This window comes from Dipodomys merriami, unplaced genomic scaffold (assembly GCF_024711535.1).
Source record: "Dipodomys merriami isolate MVZ:Mamm:240054 unplaced genomic scaffold, mDipMer1.0.p SCAF_3, whole genome shotgun sequence".
Lineage (NCBI taxonomy): Eukaryota > Metazoa > Chordata > Mammalia > Rodentia > Heteromyidae > Dipodomys > Dipodomys merriami.
In genome coordinates, this window is record NW_027204492.1 from 64,030,080 (window position 1) to 64,052,651 (window position 22,572).

At 36.2% G+C, this 22,572-nt stretch overlaps 1 protein-coding gene across 1 annotated transcript in view; it reads left to right on the plus strand.

The window, feature by feature from the left end:
- Positions 1-22,572, plus strand: part of Abcb7 (ATP binding cassette subfamily B member 7) — a 123,572-nt gene that overhangs the window by 63,818 nt on the left and 37,182 nt on the right. The window contains exon 4 of the mRNA XM_070040182.1: positions 8,252-8,371. Within this exon, the coding sequence (XP_069896283.1) occupies positions 8,252-8,371 (120 nt within the window). The remainder of the gene's footprint in view (positions 1-8,251; positions 8,372-22,572) is intronic.

Consider the following 22,572-nt stretch of genomic DNA (forward strand, 5'->3'; position numbering starts at 1 on the left):
ACTTTTTGCTGAGGATAGCTTCAATCTTTGATCTTCCCAATCTCAGAGTCACTAGTAGCTAGGATTATACATGAGCACCAGCACCTGACTCCATTTGTGTAACCTTAACACCTATTAATCAGCAGTAATAATGCATAGCAAAATGTATACCACCTGTTTATCCTTTGTGGCAATCATAATGGGTTTGTGAAAAAGGAGTGGTAATTTCAATTTTGAAAGTTGCTGCTATTAAAATAGGTGAATCAAAGTATATCTTTTTTTTATCAGCAGGTACAAAGTATATCTTTCATAATAGAATCTTGAGATTTTTTTAAAATGATTTTACTCCTGCATCTAAATTTTTATTTTTATTTATTTATTTTTTGGGTCCGGTCGTGGGGCCTGAACTCTGGGCCTGGGCGCTGTCCCTCAGCTCTTCAGCTCAAGGCTAGCGCTCTACCACTTGAGCCACAGCACCACTTCTGGCTTTTTTCTTTTTGCTTATGTGGTGCTGAGGAATCGAACCCAGGGCCTCGAGCATGCAAGGCAAGTGCTCTACCACTGAGCCACCTTCCCAGCCCTCCTGCATCTAAATTTTTAGCATACCTTTCCGAGGGCATCTGACAGTGAATTTAGTTCATCCTTTGCTTTTAAATTGGAACATAAATAACGCAGAAGTTAATGAAAAGACAACTTACATTTTCCTAAAGACCTTGCTTGACATGGTTTCTTTAAAATCTAATTGATTGGATAGCTTCTGAAGTCAATAGTAGTAAAAGGAGATTAGTGTCCACTAGAGCAATCAGACAGCTTTGGAATAAATCTTGATTTAAACAGAAGTAAAACAGCAACTTGGAGTATTTAAAATTGAAAGATTGAGGAGATAATGAATGTGCAGATTTGTTAAAATGAGCAAGCACACAGATCAATGGATAAGAATACCTGGATGACACGGAGAGGCTGTTTTCTCACTCAGATTTCATACATCATCAAGCAAGCTTATGATCTTCATTTGATATCGCAAATTGACTTCATTTGGGGATAAAGAATTCACTGACTGGCCAATTTAAATATCTGTGTGCTTGCTAGTTAATTTTTATTGTAAATTATTAAATGAACTATTGGATACAATCCATCTCATGTGTAGCATAATCCATTTTTCCTCTGGGCCTAATCACCACTGGATATATAAGCTCTTCATTGAAAGTTCAGATCAAGGGAGCTTAGAAAACCCTGAAGTTTAGAGACAACAATTCCAGAGCCTTTTCTGATAGTTTATATTTTCCTCTAATTCTAAATTCATTCCATAATGTAGGTGAACTTTGGCTACCATCTGAGTTTTTCAGTTATACATCTTCCCAACTTGCTTGTCTTCTTTTGACCTAGCTTTTACCAAGCCAGTAAGAGTATTCCAAGTAGCTGTCTTAATTATTCCTTTAATTAATATTGCCTTTAGCTTGGGCTAAGGAGACATTTGTCTTCTCTGGATGGTTTATCTGTCCCTGAAATTATTCTAAATTAGTTCTTTAGGGAAAAGACATCCTAGCCCATATTTTTACAAAACAGATACCATTCCTTTTTTGTGGGTTGTTTTTTTTTTGCCTTTCTCACCACAAGTTTTGCCTCTAAGTACTTTTTAAATTTAGTCCCTTGATTCTGGGAGTTCCTACATTTTTCTTATTCAAATTTAGGGATATCTGTAAAATAAGAATTCTTAGATAAATCCTCTTCAGCTAAAGGAAAGGTGATTCAGTTACCTTTATCAAAAGACTATTTTCTTTTTTCTTACTCTTTCATTTTCTTATCAAAGCCCAATGGATTTTGCTCTCTTGAAAGGAATGAGCTTTTAGTGAAAAAAATTTGCTTTTCCTTCATGCTTGATGACATTTTCTGGTGAGCTACACAAAATTCTCATCTGAGAAGCAAAAAATGTATTTATTTTAAAAAGTTATCTTTAATATCTTGAAAGTCTACCAAGTGAGCTACTCCATGCTTTCTCATTATTTTTTGTACCCTCTCCATGTGATTCTTAAGTGTAAATGTTTCCTTATAGTTCATTTGGCTATGAGACTTTACCTCAGGTCACACTGTCATAGTGAACACGGCTGCATATAAGCTGTATGATTTGTGTTTTTTTCCCAGCTAGACACTGTTAAGTCAGCTGCTTCCAATTTTATTTGTATGTAATCATGTAACCCTTAATGAGGTTTTAGTCAGCAAGGCATCATTGTATACATTAGTGGTCTCATAAGATAATAGTGGGTTTAAAAAAATCCTGTACTTATCAAACACATAGCTAAAAAAAAGGATAACAAAAAGAAAAATAATACAGAAGAAAGAACAGTCTTCAAGAAAATGAAGGCAACTTTGCAGACCTCAATAAGCTTAAGTAGTTTGAAAACATGGTCCCCAATCTTACTAGAGAGGAATAAATATATCTTGCTCATAAGCAAGTTTATGATAAGAAACAAAAGCAGACCATTACTATGGACTTACTTCTGAAGAATGACCCTCTTCCAAGAAATGCCTTAGGCAAGTCCTTCAGGAGATATTCCAATAGGCAGTGTGATTGTTATAGGAGATGATCATTCACTCACTGTGTGTTAAACACATTACCTCTGAAGACCTTCTAGTGGGGACAAATTTGGAGGTAGAAGGCAGTAAGGTTGATGATTTTGACCAGGTATAGGCCCAAAATAATGTGTGTTTGTGTATTAGTTTTTAACTTAAATGCTTAAAAAACTTGAAAATTTGATAGAAAGGCTATTTTCATAAAGCTATACAATGTGTTTTAAAATAAGTATATTAATAATTTTCATCATTGTGATAAAATGTCTGGGAGAGAAAGTTTTAGAAGAAGAAGCTCAGTTTCAGAGGTTTCAATCCATCAGTTAGCACAATTATTTTTAGGCCTATGACAAGGCAGAAAGCCATGGTGGGGAAAGCTGTTCACCTTCTGATATCCAGGAAGTACAGAGAAGGAAAGGGATGGATTGGGGACAAGGTACATCCTTCAAAAGTACCTTCCAGTGACTTACTTCCTCTAACCAAACCCCAGCTACTATTAGCTCATTCATTCACCTCTGAAGTCAGCCGTGGGTTAATCCACTGATGCAGTTAGCACTCACTTGATCAGTAGAAATTAATCTGGGATTAGGTTTTAAACACAAACATTTATAGGTAACACTTGAGTCCAACCCCTACCTGCATTACTTACAGTCGATTTTTTTTTCTTTTAAATTCATGAAGTGAGAAAGTAATAATAAGATGAGGTTAGTTTATTAAAGGATTTTAACATATAAATGTAGTTTAATCAGTGTATACAGCATTTTAAAAGTCTGCAGTATTGCACAATAATGCCCTAGGCATTCACAGTCACTTTCTACTCAGTAACCCAACCAAAACAACTTCTATGGTACGTTCCCTAGACAGGTGTATCATTAAAAAATCTTTTAATACTATACTTTAACTATATTGTTTCTATGCTTTAAATATATAAATAGTGGCCTTTGTCTTACATTTTCTTAATATTCAGCACAGTAACATGTTATACAAGTTTGTAGACTAGGAGCCATACAGCTTGGGTATGGAGTAGGCTACACCATGTAGGTTTATCCAACAAAATCACCAAACTACACATTTCTCATAGTGTATTCCTGTTTTTAAGCAATGTGTGACTATATTTGATTTGGGACCACTGTGCTGTGATCATGTTGTTTATCTTCCTGTGTACAAGTAGATGTCATTTTCATTATTTTGTCTTACCTGCTCAGCTTTATGAAGATGTATATATTGAAACCTAATAAGTAAATATTTAAAAATACATCAAAGGTTATAGTGACTTTATAAGTCAGTTACTAGGTATATTTCAAGAATATCAGTAAGAGTCTTCACTAGCATTCCTGCATGGAAAGGTTTAATTTAATATTAGTAAGAATTTGTCCTCATGTGTTTGGAAATAGATTAATTCACTAGGTATGTATTGAACATTATTTGCAATGTGAATTAAATTTCTTCTACTGACACCTACTTTTTTCCTCCTCTTGGGCCACCTTGTTTTCAGTCATTTTTATCTCTGACAACTGTGACACTTCCAAACTTTTTCTTTAAATGTCATTTCTAGAAAAAAATCGTGCAATAAAATTTTATTATTCTAAGATCTTAGTGAGCTTTTTCAGATTTCTTCTTTTGCTACTTTGGTATGTTTTTTTTTCTGACTCTCACGCTTTTCTTTAATTATAGCTGTCTAATTCCAATACATAGTTGAGGCATTTCTAAAAAGTACTTCTAATTCTACCACAGTACTAGTTTTACATTGTAATGGGGCTTGAGATGTCAGTTCCAAGTTTTAAACTAAGAAGGCTACATGTATATATTCTGGTAGTAGAGGAGAAAGTAGATTCACTTTTACTTTTGCAGGCATTTAAAATATTTTTATACATTCAATTTTAGAGAGCTTTTGCAGATATATAATTATCACTATTTTGTTGAGACAGCATCTCAAAATGTAACCCAGGCTGGCCTTGGACTCATGATCTTTCTGTATCTGACTTCCACTGTTATATTTTAAAATATTTTAATAATTTATTGTGAAAATGCTAAACAAAAAACAAAGAATTTCACAGTTCCTACTTATATATAAAAGAGATTTAGAGAAAAACTGTAACCATATTATCCATTAGTTACTTCATGAATTATGACCTTTGGGGCAGACAAAAACTTCATTTCCCTAAATCAGTCCTTGATTTCTTTTTCATGCACTGTGGTGCAGTTACTCTTTACAAACCCAAAGTATTGTCCTCCTCTTTGGCCATTTCCTACATTTTACACCCTTACTTTACGAATGTGATCTTAACTCATTACCTGACTTGTGTAACTGTAACCCCTCTGAATATCACCTTTATAATAGCAATTAAAAATTAAAAAAAGAATGTGATCTTAAAGAGGTATGTGAATTGTTATTGGTATTATCTGTTTACATACTATTGAGTCAAAGGGAAAATAAATAGTTGATATAATGGTGATGCCAAGTCACTCTCAAGCTAATGTCTGGTCTCTTCTAGCATTCGATAACCATTTTGTCCAGAACGAAATAACTTCTGGTTTTAGGAGATATATTATCTTTTAAGATCTACATGATGGCTACCAATTTAGTTTTACATCAGTACAGAAAGAATAATTTGGTTTAAAGCTCTTTAAAAATATGCCTTGGGGCCTGAAATATCTCTTTGATTTGGCCTCTACTTTTTTAAAAAAGACATTAGTTTTCAAACTTTATAGTTTATCTAAACTCTAACTGAAGTCATGTCCTTTATAGCTTAATGGACTCGTAATGCATGATTACACAACTTCAGAACCCATTTTGTTAAATGAAGTGGTGACATTTTATGCACTATTAAGCCAACTAGAATAATTTTCTTGCTCTTAGCCATAACTTCTCTGTGTCCTTATTGAAAAAATTCTGGGGTGTATTGTAGACGGTTTTGACAGGAAAAAGTGTTTCTAAAGATATGAGGAAACAGGGCCTTTTTCCATTATTCCATCAAGAAAAATAAGGCAAGCAAAACTAAAATGGGAAAGTGGTTGAAATGCCCCAGTTTGTGTTGTAATGCATTAAATTATATTTATTTTGTAATCGTTCGATTGGAAAAGTGAATTTTAAAATTACTGCCTTATTCCATTTTTAATGCTTTACCAGTTATTCAACTGTGTGTGCATGCACATGTGTGTGTGTATATGTGTAAAATAAAGCATTAAGAAGAACTATACTTTCAGCATTTTATATTTTTGCCTTCTGTATTTAAAGTAACTCAGGATGGTAGTCCTGTTTTCAACACAATATGAACAGTTTTATTTCTGTTAATCTTGGCACAATAAATTACCTAAACATTAACAAAATAATTTCCTGAGCCCTATGGGGATAATTATAACATAAAAATACCTGAATTATATAATGCGCTGTCCTGAGTTTCTTGCATGTTGACAGTTTTCTCTATTCTTTTCTATGCAAATCTGCTTGAAATTGTGTAACATTCCTCCTTTTAGGAAGCAATGAAACTTTTTTGGGGGGCAGTACTAGGATTGAAACCAGGGCCTTGTATGTACATAACAGGCATTCTACGACTTGAGCTAAGCCCCTAGCTTACATGTTTTTCTTACTATATGTGAATTACATTAAATATAAGCAAGCAATGACAGTAGTAAAAACAAATGTCAGAGATTCTACCTACTTACACCTACTGTCATTAACACTTTGGGACTGTTATTTTCCAGATCTATAGTATGGTTGTGTAAACTTATATACACATCATGTTTTCTTCCACAAAAGATGTTTTTTCACTCTGCTTTTTTTATTCAATATGTTTGTGAGTCACTGTATATTTGTGGATGGTATTCATTTTGTTTTATGCATTCACACTTATTTGTTTATATTAGCCTCCATTGTTGATCATTTGCAGTTTTCAATTTTGTTTATATTAAAACATCATGAACATGAACATTGTTATAGCCAAGTTTTTACTTTTTATTTATTTCATTTATTATTGATTAACTACTCTATGTTAGCTACTGCTACTACAGGATTGGGTTATAGCTGTAAGTACAAAACACAATACTCAAATGTAATTTAAATTCTAGCAAGAAGATAGGTGTCAATCAATATGATCTATAAGAGAAAATGATGACTTTGTTGAGGAAATGTTGTTTAAGCTGTGGGTTAACTAGTTGAAAGAGGTTGTAAGGTGGTAGAGAAGCTGAGATATTAGAAAGACACATAATTCTAGACAGAAACAAAACACTATTATGCAAAGGCTCTGAGGTAAAAGGAATTTCGGTATGTTTCAAGGAACTGACAGTAAGCCAGTGGAGCCTGAGCACTGACAGTGGTATAAGACATTGCTGGAAAGGTAGACAGGGGCCAGGCCAAACAATAATGTACATTACAGACCTTGGTCTTCACTCCAAAAGATAGGATGTTGCTTAAGGATTTTAAGTTAGAAGTGATATCTGGTTGTAGGAATAAATTATTATTAGACAGGGAACAGTATGCAGAGAAATCAAATCAGTTAGGAGGTTGTTGCAGTGAGTGGGAATTAATAATAGTTTAGATTATGTTGGTGATTGAAATTACAAAATAGACAAATTCAAAAGATTTTCAAGGGTAAAATAGATTCAATTTTGGATGCAATTTTAAGATTTTTTTAAAGCATAAATTCTCACAAATGGAATAATTCCACAAAGAGTGGAATTATTTTAAAAGCTCATAATAGATACTGTTTTCTGTGAAGATTATTTCATAGCATTCACCACCAATAGTATACTTGAGTGTTCATTTCTATATACCCTCATTGGCAAAGAACACTATCTTTTTTTAAATAACTTTTCAAAAAAATTGAGCTAATATTTCAATTTTTTGAATGGAGATTGTATCACCAACTGTAATACAGTAGTTTTAGAGTATGTATTGATTATTTTAGTTTTAGAAAATGTGGGTTTGATTATTTAATATCCTATCTCTAAAATTGAAGCCCAAACCAAAAGATTTAATAAGAATATAATAGTCTCACCTCTGTAACAAATACCAATATGTCCTACTTTCCTAAACACAGTATTGTAACTTTTTACCATGAATTAGGACTTAATACTCTGAATCTGACAGTAGAGATGGAAATATAGAAAGGATTTTAAGGCTTATATAATTTTATAACTCTGGATAAAAAATAAATGTATAGTACATGTCCTCTTTGCCAATACTTGATAGCTTTTCAAGCAGTATGAGGTTGACTAGGTGATATTAAGAAACTTAAGAGAAAAAAGCAGTTCCTTAAGAAGCAATTGAAATAGTTGCTTTTTGAGGGGGTAGGTCGTGGGGCTTGAACTCTGGGCCTGGGCGCTGTCCCTGAGCTCTTCAGCTTAAGGCGAGCACTCTACCACTTGAGCCACAGCACCACTTTCAGTTTTCTGGTGATTAATTGCAGATAAGAGTCTCATGGACTTTGCTGCCGGGGCTGGCTTTGAACCATGATCCTAAGGTCTCAGCCTTCTGAGTAGCTAGGATTACAGGCATGAACCACTGGTACCCAGCTGAAATAGTTCCTTTTTCTCCAAAGTATCTTGAATTTCAAAATATTAGCCTTTGATTCAAGACTAAAAGTTATATTCATAATACTAAAAGTTATATTCATAATGCTAAAAGTTATATTCATAATGTTTTCATATGTTTTTCAAATATGTTTAAAATGTATTTACAACTTTGTTTTCTCTCTTTTAACAGTTAAAAGATGTTGATACTCGGAAAATCATAAAGGCAATGCTTTCTTATGTGTGGCCTAAAGACAGGCCAGATCTACGAGCTAGAGTTGCTATTTCCCTGGGGTTTTTAGGAGGTGCAAAGGTAAGAATGGGAGAAAACATTCATCGTTTTATTGTTATAACTAAGAAACACGATGGTATTTTCTAATCACGAACCCACAGCTGCTTTGGGGCAACATGGCCAACTTTTATGATCTTTAATTTGTATAATTATTCAGTGGACAGAAATTATATGTTATGTAAGATTTATCTCTGGATCAGAGTTGGATCCTCTCAACTTAATGGAATTCACTCCTATAACCAGTGTGTATGATAGAGAAACATTGGCTGTAACATAGGAAACTTAAAGAAGTCCCTTGAGTCTTTTTGCACATATTTCTCCTAAGCATGGTTCCCTGTAAATTGAAAAGAGGATGAAAGCATTTTAGGCACATTTATATCCATAAGTGGCAAACAATATCAAATGAAAAAAGAAAAACTACAAAGGCAACCACAAAAGCTGGATATATTTAGTGTCAGGACACTATATTTTAGCAACATCCTCAGTTTTTATTAGTGCTATATGGCAGTCATATTGACTATAAATTTTCAAGGAAAATTGAAACCTTGAGCAAGCCAGTTTCCTAATATGTAAAATAAGCTTTTTATTATGAGTAAGTGAATTAACATATTATAAGCTTAGAACAATATCTTTTCAGGCAAAAGAAACAATATGGATGTTAAAATAAAAATAGAGTGACTTGCTTAACATGTGCAAGGCTTTGGTTTCCACCCCCAGTAACACAAGACAATAAATTAGATTTCAAAAGTATGGTTGAAAGTGTTTGCTTAAGAGTATAAATGAGCCGGGCGCTGGTGGCTCACGCCTGTAATCCTAGCTACTCAGGAGGCTGAGATCTGAGGATCACGGTTCAAAGCCAGCCCGGGCAAGAAAGACCATGAGACTCCTATCTCCAATAAATCACCAGAAAACCGGAAGTGGCGCTGTAGCTCAAGTGGTAGAGCGCCCACCTTGAGCTGAAGAGCTGAGGGACAACGCCCAGGCCCAGAGTTCAAGCCCCACGACCGACAAAAAAAAAAAAAAAGAGTATAAATGAAAGTTAGCTATCATTTTTTGTTATTTGTCTTAATATATAAAGATTAATATCTTGTGTTAGGACTCAGATCTTAGCATTTCTTATATCATGTCTATTTCTTTTATTTACTCATTTTTTCCCTACCCTAAACATATTGAAAACATATACGTAGTATGGCTCTTGGCACTATTTTATTCAAATCTGAATAAAGCAAATTCTCTTCTTGTAAATCACACAGGGCCAGTTTTATTTTAGTGCTCTAATACATGTAGGCCATAAATGATTTAAAGGAATACCAGTTGCATGTTGTGGAGTTTCAGAGAAACGACAGGAGGAACAGCTGTGAAAAGAGCAGGACAGATTCCTTAGAGAAGATGGCATCTTGTTGTTGTTGTTTGGCAGCACTGGGGTTTGAACTCAGCCTTGTGCTTGCTAGGCTGACACAGTACCACTTGATATATTCCTCCAGCCGGGTTTTTTTGCTGGTTGTTTTTTTAGATAAAATTCTGTATACTTTTCTGCCCAGACTAGCCTTGAACCTCAATCTTACTTCTCTCAGCCTCCCAAGTAGCTAGGATTACAGGCATGAGCCACCAGGGTCCTGCTAGAGATGGCATCTTTGACAGATTTGGATTGTTAAAGGTATAAGCATAGAGTATGTAGAGAAGAAGGAATAGTTCCTCTTGGCTCCTGTGAGAGCAAAATATCCCAAAAGGAGCTGGAAGTCAGATTAGACAAATAGAACTCTGCATCATCTAAAGTTGAGAGGTGTATGAATTATTCTCAAAGTGTCTTACAGGTTTGTGTTTCATATGTTAGCACATTAATCAGTATTCATTGTCAATTATATGCTTTTTAGAAATGTACTTTTTATCTGTGTGTTTATGAATAATTTTATACAGTAAATTTCTTTTAGACAAAAAAGACAGCTCCCAATTTGAAATACCTTAAACTAAAAACAAAATAACTATGTAGAAAATAGGAATTTCTATTTTGAGTAGGCTAGTAAGATTAGAGGTATGCTTGGGTAATTAATCTGGTCCTGTTGAAAAAGATAGGTGAGAGATCTAAAGTAGGAATGCCATTCATTTCAATCATTTATTCAGTAAATACCAACTAGTTATGAGGTCAATATAATAGTTTAGGTAAACAGAAATAGCAGTCTCACTGAAGTGATGGTTGCAATGCTAATATGGGAGAAAAAGATGCCAGAGACACTGTGAGATAGAATTAACAAGACAGCAACAGATCAGTTATTAGAAGTTAAAAAAGGAATAGGATTCAAGGATGATGCCAGGAATGGAAAAATGATAATACTTTTAACAGAAGGTAGAAGAGATCAGGAAATCTTGTTAAAGGAAATGAAGGTCTTAGTTATAGACTTGCTAACTTTGAGATGCTAGCAGAATATCTAGACAAAACAATTCACATGGTACTACAAGGGGCAGGTCAACCTTAGGAAAAAGCCCAAGATTACATACATTAAGAGGTGATACTGTTTTACAAGAAATGTACTCATTACCTTACTCATGTAACTGCAACCCCTCTGTACATCACCTTGACAATAAAATAAAATAGCTATTTTTAAAAACTTGAAAATGATAAATGTAAGGTTAAAATAGGTGGTAATTGAGACCATGTAAATTAATGAATTTACTAAGGAAAACAACAGAAATAAAAGACAAGTAGGGACAAAATCTTTGTTTTGAAGGGAAGTAAACAGTAAAAGAAACTATATAATTTATTTATGCTGATTAAACAAGAAACTGAGGAGGAGTACTTGAAAGAGGTAAAAGTACAACCAAAATTGAGTGTGACTCCATTTTCATAACTCCTTTTATGCCTCTGGGTTCTGTTGAGTACTTTCCCATGAATCTGACTTATTCCTGAAGATAGTACATACTTAAATCAAGATGCTTAGCAACAGATAAAGAATCTATACTTCATTCTATTTGTTTAAGTGAACAGAAAGAACAATATTACAAATCTAATTTTGGTAGCTAATAATGAAAATTTTAACATTTGTATTCATTATTGGCACAGTTCTGGTTTCTGGATTGTCTTTTACATTGAAAATTCCTTAAGAATAAAGATAATTCTGAGCTATGCAAGGCAAAAATTAGCAAATTGACCTTTATTCCTTTATTAGCTGAATGTAAATATCTTGCTGACAAGTTAAAGGTGGATGGTTTCCTGGACTTGCTTGTGAATTGAAGAGGACAGTTTAGAATATAACTAATTAAGCTAGCACAGGGGAGGAGTCTTAAGATACTAATTACATTTATATTAAGATGTATTTTTAGACTGAGCTTCAGTTCTTCAAAAATAAAGATTTCTGTTGTTTGGTGACAGGTCAATATCAGAGCATGAAATCTTTAAACTAACATACTTAAAGACTAAACTATTTTTAGAAGGCTGATATTTGGTTCTTTAGTCAGCAAGTACTATTTGGAAATGGAAAGTGCTGTACTGAACTCTTAAAAACTGGTTACAAGTAAAATGAATAAAGAAAATCCTTTAGGAATATGTTTGGTTCTTTTTGAATCAAGAACAGGAAGAAATTGTGAGATGTTATGATGGGTGCCTGATAGAACCTTCAAAGCATATAGAAAACAACTTTAATTTTATTAGATAGGAACTCAGCCATAGAATGATTTGAGACATGTCGAGCATAGTAGTAGCAGTATCTAATAGCATTAGTCCAAACAACATCTTCTACCTTCTGGACTGTCATCGGTGTGAAAGGGTGCATTACTCCAAATTATTCCAATTATTCCAATTGTTTATATTTAACAGTATTGCACATATGTTCTGTAACTGGTGAGCAAAGATGGATTATTACCCTCTTTCATCCCTTGGCTCCTTGTTTTTCTTCAAACCTGATTGCATGTTCTGACATAAATACTTTGGACTGATCAAAGAACCATTATACTCTGATTTCCCCTACCTCATCCACATATTCTGTGGTCCAGGTACATTCTCAGCCTTAATAAGCTTTTCCTATGTCTGTGTGGCAGTGGTGGTGTTATAACTAGGCCTGAGGCATAGGTGAGAGAGAAAGAATAAGGAAATGTCAAGTAAGAAAAGGAGAAAAAGGAGTTGTTTCATGCTTAATGTATGTGGTACTACAGTGTATTGTCTACTTGCTTATTACCTTTGAATGTTCTTTTCATTTTGAGGGTCTAAAGGTTATCATTTGACTGCGGCAAAGATTGCAAAGATAAACTATATTATTATAAACATATTTTGAGTCCTAGAGACCTAGAAGGATGGGTATTCTTCCATCAGAATCGGAACAATTCTATCTAGTATGTTGGGGTTTTATATGATATATATTTTAGGGGTTCTGCAGCCAAGTGAGGAAAAGAGACAGAAACAAAACATGGTTTTCATTCATATGTGTGTGTGTGTGCATGCATGCATGTGTGCGTGTGCACGCACATGTGTGTGCAACAGTACACAAGGTTGAACTCAGGGCCTCAAGCTGTCACTTGGTTTTTCTACTCAAGGCTGACGTGCTAGAGCTTGAGCCACACGCCTACTTCAGCTTTTTGCTGGTTGATTGAAGATAAGAATCTTTCAGACTTTTCTGCCAGAGTTAACATCGAACCAACCGTGATCCTTAGATCTCAGCCTAAAGTAGCTAGGATTATAGGTGTGAGCAACCAGGGCCTGGCTCATCTTTAATCTAGGGATTTTAGTTCTTTTTCTCAGGTGTGAGGAATCTTATTCTGCCAAGGGTGAGTTGGGTAAACAAGGGAAAGTATGTGTGTCCAATCATTTACCAAATGGTTTCATGAGCCTTCTACAGAGATTCCCCACCCCTAATAAGGTCTTTTGAGCCTTCCTACAAGTATACCAGTATTTTTCATACAATAATACCAGGATTTAAGAAAACCACAAAACAAATTTACCAGGTTCATGAGATTTTACAAATAGATGTTATCTTTAATGTTCCCCAAAATGTTTATTCATATTCTCTAATCAACACCAGCTTGAAAAACACTTAATTGACAGAAATTGTGGGCAGAAGTAATTAGAGTATCAGGTGCCAAAAGGCACTTTTGATTAACAATTGTTAAAGATTAAAATTAGGTATCTTTAAAATTATAAAATAACTTTAGGAGAGAATATGATTTATTAAAGCAAAATCAATATGCATCTTCTCCAGAGATATAGCTATTAAATAAGTAAGAAGAAATATATGAATTGAGAAAACTCTTACGGATTGAATGACTGCTGGGTGCAAAGTAATGGCCAGGAAGCTGGAAATAAAAATTGGAAAAAAAATGTGAGCTTAGCCTTCCTGGAGTTGTATCATACTGAAAGAAAAAAATATATAAATAGTAATAAAGCAGTTATCATATAACATCCAAAGGAAGACACTATTGAAGTTTTGGGAGTGCCATGAAGTAGGTCTTTAGGGAAGCTTCAGGGAGGCAACTAGCATTTCCCAGGAACTACTTTGACATTTGTGACTTCAGATTTCTTATGCACTTCTTATTTGACATGGAGTAAAAAAATCTGAATAATACTTTTAAAAATGAAACAGTACTACCTGGATACATTAGATAATTTGAGAAGTATTTAGGAGTACTTTTTAATTAAAAGATTTATATTTTTGCAGGACTTGAAAGATTGAAAGCTTCGGGCCACGCTAGGCTACATAGCAAGACCCTGTCTGCAAAAGCAAAGGTTGAAATGAAAATGTAGCTCAGTAGTAGAGCACTTGCCTAGAATATGCACGTTGCCTGGCGTAAGGATCTGGGTTTGATCCCTAGCACTGAAATCAAAAGCTTTTAGACAAATTTTAGATTTACAGAAAAATTGAACAGTGAGTACAGTCTTTATATACCTTTTTCCTCCCACACACAGTTTCTTCTTTTATTAATGTTTTGTGTTATTACAGTACATTTGTTAAAATTGATGGACCAACTATTTAAAAGGTACATTATTGTTAACTATACCTGTAGTTTACTTTAGAATTCATTTTTTGTTATAGTTACATAAATCACATATCCAGTAAAGAGTAAAGAAGAGTTTCACTGCCTTAGAAATGAAAAAGATTCACCTGTTCTTCCCTCATACTTTCCTCCCAAATTCTCGACAGCCATTTATTTATTTTTATTGTCTCTGGCTTTACCTATCCCAGAATGCCATGTAATTGGAATCTTATATAGTTGTTGTTTTTTCAGACTGCCCTTTTGGTTAGCAATGTACATTGCAGATTTATTCCTATCTTCTTGTGACTTGATAACTCATTTTAAAAAATCACAACTGAAGTTTGAACTCAGTTTCATGCTCACTGAGCAGGTGCTGTAGCACTTTAACCACACTTCTGGCTCCTTTTGCTTTAGTTATATTTGAGATCAAGGTCTTTACTGTTTGCATGGATTGGTCTGGGCCACAAACCTCCCATTTACACTTCCACCATAGCTGGGATGATAGGCATGTGCCACTATACTCAACTAATGGTTGAGATGGAACCTTGGAAACTTTTTGCTGGGCCTAGTCTCAAACCATGATCCTCTCAATCTTCACCTCTGTAGTAGCTAGGACTATAGAAATAGGCAACTAGTGACTGGGCTCAATTCTTTTTTTTTTTTTTTTTTTTTTTGTGCAGTCCTAGAGCTTGAACTCAGGGCCTGGGTGCTGTCCCTGAGCCTTTTTTGCTCAACGCTAATGCTTTACCACTTGAGCCACACCTTCACTTCCAGCTTTTTTGGAATTGGAGATGAGTGTCTCACAGGCTTTTCTGCCTGGGCTGGCCTTGAATTTTTATCCTCGGATCTCAGCCTTCTGAGTAGCTAGGATTACAAGCAAGAGCCACTGGTACATGGCTACTCATTTCTTCTTATTGCTGACTAATAGTCCATTGTATGGATGGAACTGTATTTTTGTCCGGTCACCTGTAGAAGGATATCTTGATGGCTTCTTGATTTCATTAGTTACAAAAAGCTGCAATAGATAGCAATGTACAGTTTTTATATGGGCCTAAGTTTTCAGATAATCTGAATATGCAGCAATGCAACCACTAGATTCCATGGAAAGAATATATTTAGGTTTTCTTTAAAAACACACACACTGTTTTCCTGGTTGCTACTGCCACTACTAGTAATGAGAGTTTCTGTTATTGTTCAACCAGCATTCATTATGGTGTTTAAAGGTCATTCTATGCTTGTCTTGCATGCATGAGGCCCTGGGTTCAATTCCTCAGTACCACATAAACAGAAAAAGCTAGAAGTGGAGCTGTGGCTCAAGTGGCAGAGAGCTAGCTTTAAAGCAAAAAGTCATTCTAATAGGTATATAATAGCTTTTTTTTTTTTGTAGTACTTGTGTTTGAACTTGGGTCCCTGGACCTACAAGGCAGTTGCTCCACCATTTGATTCACAGACCCCAGCCCCCTTTTATTTATTTTTTATTTATTTTATTTTATTTTTGGGGGGGGTACAGTCGTGGGGCCTGAACTCTGGGCCTGAGCGCTGTCCCTCAGCTCTTCAGATCAAGGCTGGCGCTCTACCACTTGAGCACCACTTCCGGCTTTTTTCTTTTTGCTTATGTGGTGCTGAGGAATTGAACCCAGGGCCTCATGCATGCAAGGCAAGTGCTCTACCACTGAGCCAACTTCCCAGCCCCCCCAGCCCCCTTTTATATTGATTGTTTTGGAGGTAGGCCTCTATGCTTAAGGTAGGCCTGGGCTGTCATCTTTTTACTCATACTTCTCCATGTCACCTGCAGGAGACAAATGTGCATGACCTCACCCAGCCATGTGCTTCCACAGTAACTGAGATAACTGGTGTGTACCGCTGTGCTCAGCTATTAGTTGATATGAGGTCTCATGGTCATGTATGCCCAGGCTGGCCTCAAACCACAGACTCCTGAACTTTTCCCTGACAAGGAGCTAGGAGTACAGTCTTGAACAATTGTGCTGGTGACATCTCATTTTTGTTCTAATATGTAATTGCCTCACTGGCATATGGCATATGTTCATTTGCTATCTGTATATTTTCTTTGATGAGGTGTCTAGACATTCAGGTCTTTGGTCTATTTTTTAAAAATCAGAATGTTTCTTATTGCAATTTTAAAGTTATTTCTATATTTTGGATGACAGCTCTTTGTCATATGACAATATGACAATTTCACAAGTATTTTTCCCAGTCTATGGCTTATGTTTTTATTTTCTTGATAGTATCTTTTGCTGAACAGAAATTTTAATTTTAAGTTTAGCTTATTGAGTTTAGATCTTTTCCAATGTGTACATTCAGTGATACAAATTTCTTTTTATTTATTTATTTATTTATTTATTTATTTTATTTTTTATTTTTTGGTCCGGTCGTGGGGCCTGAACTCTGGGCCTGGGCACTGTCCCTCAGCTCTTCAGCTCAAGGCTAGTGCTCTACCACTGGAGCCATAGCTCCACTTCCGGCTTTTTTCTTTTTGCTTATGTGGTGCTGAGGAATCGAACCCAGGGCCTCAGACATGTAAGGCAAGCACTCTACCACTGAGCCACATTCCCAGCCCAGTGATACAAATTTCTGAGAGTTGTTTCTATGCATCCCACAAATTTCGATAATTTGCATTTCCATTTCTTTTTTATTTTAAAAAATTTTACTTATTTTCAGATAGTTTTATTATCTCTAAGTAGTTGTACAGTGTTGCCATTCACCAAAGCAATTTATGAATACAATGCATATTGATCAATGTCACCCCTTTCAACATTCTCACCCACCCCTCCCAACCCACTCTTTCTCTTAATGTTAGGTTATATATTGAATTTCTGCCATTTAACAAAGCAGTTTATGTGTACAGTGCATCTTGATCCGTGTCATCATTTCAACATCTTCACTCCCCTTTCGACCCACTCCTTCCCTGATATTTCTCAATTCTGTAGTATGTACAAAGAATTCTTGCCTGCATTCTCCCATCCTTCCTTCTTTCTTCTATCCCTCTCCCCTCGTGGCTCTACCCTCTCCTCTTACAAGTACCCGTTTCCTGTTACTTATATTTTTGGGCTTTGACTTAGTCTTTTTAAAAAATTATGTCATTTGCACTCTCCATAGAGTCCAAAATACTGTAAATTTTCTTTTGCGACTTTTTTGACTTATTGAGCTATTTAGAAGTATGTTGTTTAAACTGAGATATGTCAACTATCTTTCTGTTAGTGATTGTTAATTTGTTATCTGAGAGCATATTTTTCTGTCATGTATATTTTGTTTAGATGTATTTTATGGCTTAGAAGGTGGTTTATCTTGGTGAATTATCTGTGTAAGCTTGAAAAAATGTGCATTTTTGGATAAAATATTCTATGTATGTCAGTTGGAGCTAAGTACTTGATAGTAATGGTCATTCAATATATCCTTATTTTCTTCCTTCCTTCCTTCCTTCCTTCCTTCCTTCCTTCCTTCCTTCCTTCCTTCCTTCCTTCCTTCCTTCCTCCCTCCCTCCCTCCCTCCCTCCCTCCCTCCCTCCCTTCCTTCCTTCCTTTCTTTCTTTTGTCAGTAGTGGGGCCTGAACTCTGGGCCTGGATGCTGTCCTTCAGTTTTCAGCACAAGGCTAACACTCTACCACTTGAGTCACAGAGCTACTTCCAGCTTTTTCTGCTTATGTGAGGAATTGAACCCAGGGCCTCATGCATGCAAGGAAAGCACTCTACCACTGAGCCACCTTCCCAGCCATCCTTCTTATTTTCTACCTATTACTTTTGTCACAAACTGATGAAGTCTCCAATTATAATAGAGGAATCATTGCTTTTTCTTGGTACTGATCAGTTTTTACCTCATGTATTTGATAGTTTGTTGTTAAGTGTATACACATTATGGTTGTTACATACACATTACGGTTGTTACGTGCTTTAGGAAAATCAACCCCTCTATCATTAAGTAATGCCCCTTTCCTATGTTAATTTTCTGTGAGCTGAAATCTGCATTACTTTCCTGGTCTGGAAGTAATGTAGTCATTCCAGCTTTACTTTGTTTAGTGTTTCCATGGTATGTTTCATTTACCACTTACTTTTAATCCATTGTGTTTTTATATTGGGGTCTTACAGTTGGATCATAATGTTTTAAATCCTTTCTGGAGGGCTAGGAAGGTGGCTCAGTAGTAGAGCGCTTGCCTTGCATGCCTGAGGCCCTGGGTTCGATTCCTCAGCACCACATAAGCAAAAAGAAAAAAGCCAGAAGTGGCGCTGTGGCTCAAGTGGTAGAGCACTAGCCTTGAGCTGAAGAGCTGAGGGGACAGCACCCAGGCCCAGAGTTCAGGCCCCACAGCCGGACCCCCCCCCCCAAAAAAAAAATCCTTTCTGGAAATCTGTCATCATTGGCATAGACAATTCACATTTAAAGTGAATTTATTGATATAATGGTGTTATTAATATTAACCATATATGTAATTGTTTTCTCTTGGTTGCCTTTGGTATTTATTTATTCAGAACTTCACATTTGCTGTACTTGTCTGCTTATAGCTGGGACTCTACCAGTTGAGCCATAGCTGCAACTAGCTTTTTGCTGGTTATTTTGTAGATGGAGTCTTGCTAACTTTTCAGCTTAGGCTGACTGAACTATGATCCTGTGAATCTCAGCATCCTGAGATAGCTGGGGTTATTGGTATGAGTCACTAGTGCCCAGGTTGTTCTTTGGTTTAAATAATTTTCTTTGTGACCAAAGAGTTTACAATATACATTTACAGCTAATCCACGAAGTCTGCTTTTACAGAACGTTTTACTACCATATAAGTAGAACACACCGTAGTGTTCCCAATTTATTCCTCTCATCACATATATTAGCATCATTCATTTGACTTGTCTGTAAGCTCTAATTAATCTAATACACCATTGCTGCTATTATTTTGAAGAAACTATTATGTATTAGATCAATAAAAAAAGTACCTCGCTTCAGTGATTCATGCTCAAAATCATAGCTGTTTGGGAGGCACAGATTGGTAGAACCATGGTTCAAGGTCAGCCAACCAAAAAGTTAGCAACCAGCCAGTAAAGCTGGTTGCAGTAGTGCAAACTTGTTATCCTAACAACACAGGAGACATAAATTGGAGGCTGACCAGCCTGTAAAGCAAGGCTCTATTAGAAAGATAAGTAAAGCACAATGAACTAGGATTGTGCCTGTTTCAAATGGTAGAGTGCCTGGCTAGCAAGCATAAAGTCTTATTCAGCCAAAACATTGAAAAACTAAATGTTTCTAGTTTTCATTAATTTATTCTTTCTCTAACACCTTCCTTTTTCTTTGTTGCTGGTTCTGGGACTCAAATTCTGAGTTGGGTGTTGTCCCTGAGCTCCTTTTTGCTCAAGGCTAGCATACTACCACTTGAGCCATAGCTCCACTGTGGCTTTTTTGAGTAGTTTATTGGAGATAAGAGTCTCACAGACTTTGCTGTCCGGGCTAGCTTCAAACCGTGATCCTCAGATCTCAGCCTCCTGAGTAGCTAGGATTACATGTGTGAGCCTGTGCAAGTGTAAGCACCCAGCTTAAATCCATTTTTTAATGTAGATCTAAATTCTTGCAAGGTATATGTAATGACAAGAATTCCCTCGATTTTAAAAAATATCAATGCCAACCGGGTGCTGGTGGCTCATGCCTGTAATCCTAGCTATTCAGGAGGCTGAGATCTGAGGATCACAGTTCAAAGCCAGCCCAGCCTGGGCAGGAAAGTCTATGAGAAACTTAACTCCAGTAAACGACCAAAAAAACAGAAGTGGTGCTGTGGCTCAAGTGGTAGAGCTCTCACCTTGACCCGAAGAGCTCAGGGACAGTGCCTAGGCCCAGAGTTCAAACCCCACAACCAACTCCCCCAAAAAAGTCTATGTCAGGCACCCTTGGCTCATGCCTGTAATCCTAGCTACTCAAGAGGCTGAGATCTAAGGATTGTAGGTCAAAGCCAGTCAAGGTCAGGAAAGTTGGAGAGACTCTGATCTCCAATAAACTACTCAGAAAAAAGCCAGAAGTGGCACTATGGCTCAAATGGTAAAGTGCTAGCCCTAAGCAGAGAGGCTCAGGGACAGTGCCTAGGCCCTGGGTTTAAGCCCCCAGTGCCTAGGCCCTGGGTTTAAGCCCCAGGACTGGCAAAAAAAATATTTTCATATTCCATTATTTATTTTTGTTAGTACCAAGGTTTGACTTCGGGTCTTGTACTCTCACTAGGCTTGTTTTCTCTCAAGTCTACCGCTTGAGCCACATCTCTAGTTGGGCATTTTTCTGGCTAATTGGAAATAGCATAGACTTTTCTGTCTGTGCTGACTTTCAACCACAAATCTCAGCCTTCTGAGTAGCTAGGATTACAGGTGTGAACTATTGGCACCTGGTTAATTTTTGCTTTTTTAGGAAGTATTTAATTTTTCTTGACTTTTAAAGGAAATTTCACTAAATACAGATTCTATGTTGTAGGATTTTTTTCTTTGAGCAATTTAATTTACTCTCTTCTTGCTTCCATGGTTTCTGAAGAGAAGTCCAATGTTATTTTTATCCTAGTTCTTCTACAGGTAAGGTATTTTTTTCTTTAGCTTCTTTTAAGATTCTCTCTGTCTTTGATTTTCAGCAGTTTGAATATGATATGCCAAGCTGTAGTTTTTATTTTTATCTTGCTTGATGTTTTCTGAATTTCCTGCATCTGTGGTTGGGTGTTCTCAATTTTAGGGAATTGTCTACCATCATTATTTTTGTTATTTCTTTTTTTTTGGGGGGGGGGTCCGGTCATGGGGCCTGAACTCTGGGCCTGGGCACTGTCCCTCAGCTCTTCAGCTCAAGGCTAGCGCTCTACCACTTGAGCCACAGCGCCACTTCCGGCTTTTTTCTTTTTGCTTATGTGGTGCTGAGGAATGGAACCCAGGGCCTTGAGCATGCAAGGCAAGTGCTGTACCACTGAGCCACCTTCCCAGCCCTGTTTTTGTTATTTCTTGATGTTACCTTTTCTCTCCTTTTTGTGTTCATGTTATGCATACTGTATCTTTTGTAATTGTCCTATGCTTCTTGCATTTTCTTTTTTAACTTTTTTCATTGTTATGTTCTTCACTTTGTGAAATTTCTGTTGACATCATCTTGAAGCTAACTCTTTCTTGCTTGTGTCCTGTCAATGAGCCCATCAAAGACATTCTTCATTTCTGTTATGGTAGTTTTATTTTTAGAATAGCCTTTGATTTTTCCTAAGAGTTTCTTCTCTCTGTTTATGTTACCTATCTGTTCATGCATTCTGTCTGCTTTTTCCTTTGGAGCCTTTAGCATATTAATTATAGTTATTTAAATTCCTGGTCTGATTGTTCTAAAATCTCAACCTTTTCTTACTTGATTGTATTGTTACTTTGTTTATTCAGACTACTTACTGCTTTTTAGCATGCCTTATAATTTTGCTTTTGAAGTCAAATATGATGCATTGAATAAAAGCTACTGAGGTGAATAGGCCTTTAGTGTGAGGTTTTATGTTTTATATGGCTAGGTGTTGGCTGTGTTTATTGCACCTATGTATGTTGGACGAAAGTTTCCTATGTATTGTTTCCTCTCTGTTTTGGACTTTTCCTAGAGCTCTTTTTAAAATAGGTTCTCCATCTTGCAGTCTCATCTATTGTAATTGCACTTATTACAGAGGAGCCCTATTGATGTGACTGTAAGTGGAGTAGGAGAATCTTTCTGTAATCATATGATTAGGTCTCAGACTTTCAGTGAGCCTCTGCCCCTATGATATGACCCTGACAATTGCTTTTTAGCTTTCATCTCCCCACTTAGGTGAGACAGGAAGGCAAGAGTGCTTGGAGCTAGATATCTCCCTTCTCTCTGGGTGGTTACACTGTGCTAAAAACCCAAGTCAGGGAAAACCTTTGTTAATGAGAACGGAATACTTTGGGTCTATTTTGAAATGTTTATGTTCTTCACCTTACTTGAAATAATGTAAACATTTTTTCTCTCATAGTCATATATGTGTTCACACACACACACACACAGACACAGACACACACACACACACACACACACACACACACACACACACACACACACACACACACACACACAGACACACACACACACACACAGACATAGACCCATAGCACCTCTGGTAGCTATTGGAAGTGCTATGGTTTAAGGCTGTGTCTTAAAGGCTTGGTCCCCAGCCTGTGACAGTATTGGAAAATGACAGAGCCTTTAAGGGGTGGAACCTGTTTGGAAGTCCTCTACTCATATTGGGGGCATGCCCTTAAAAGGGAATATTG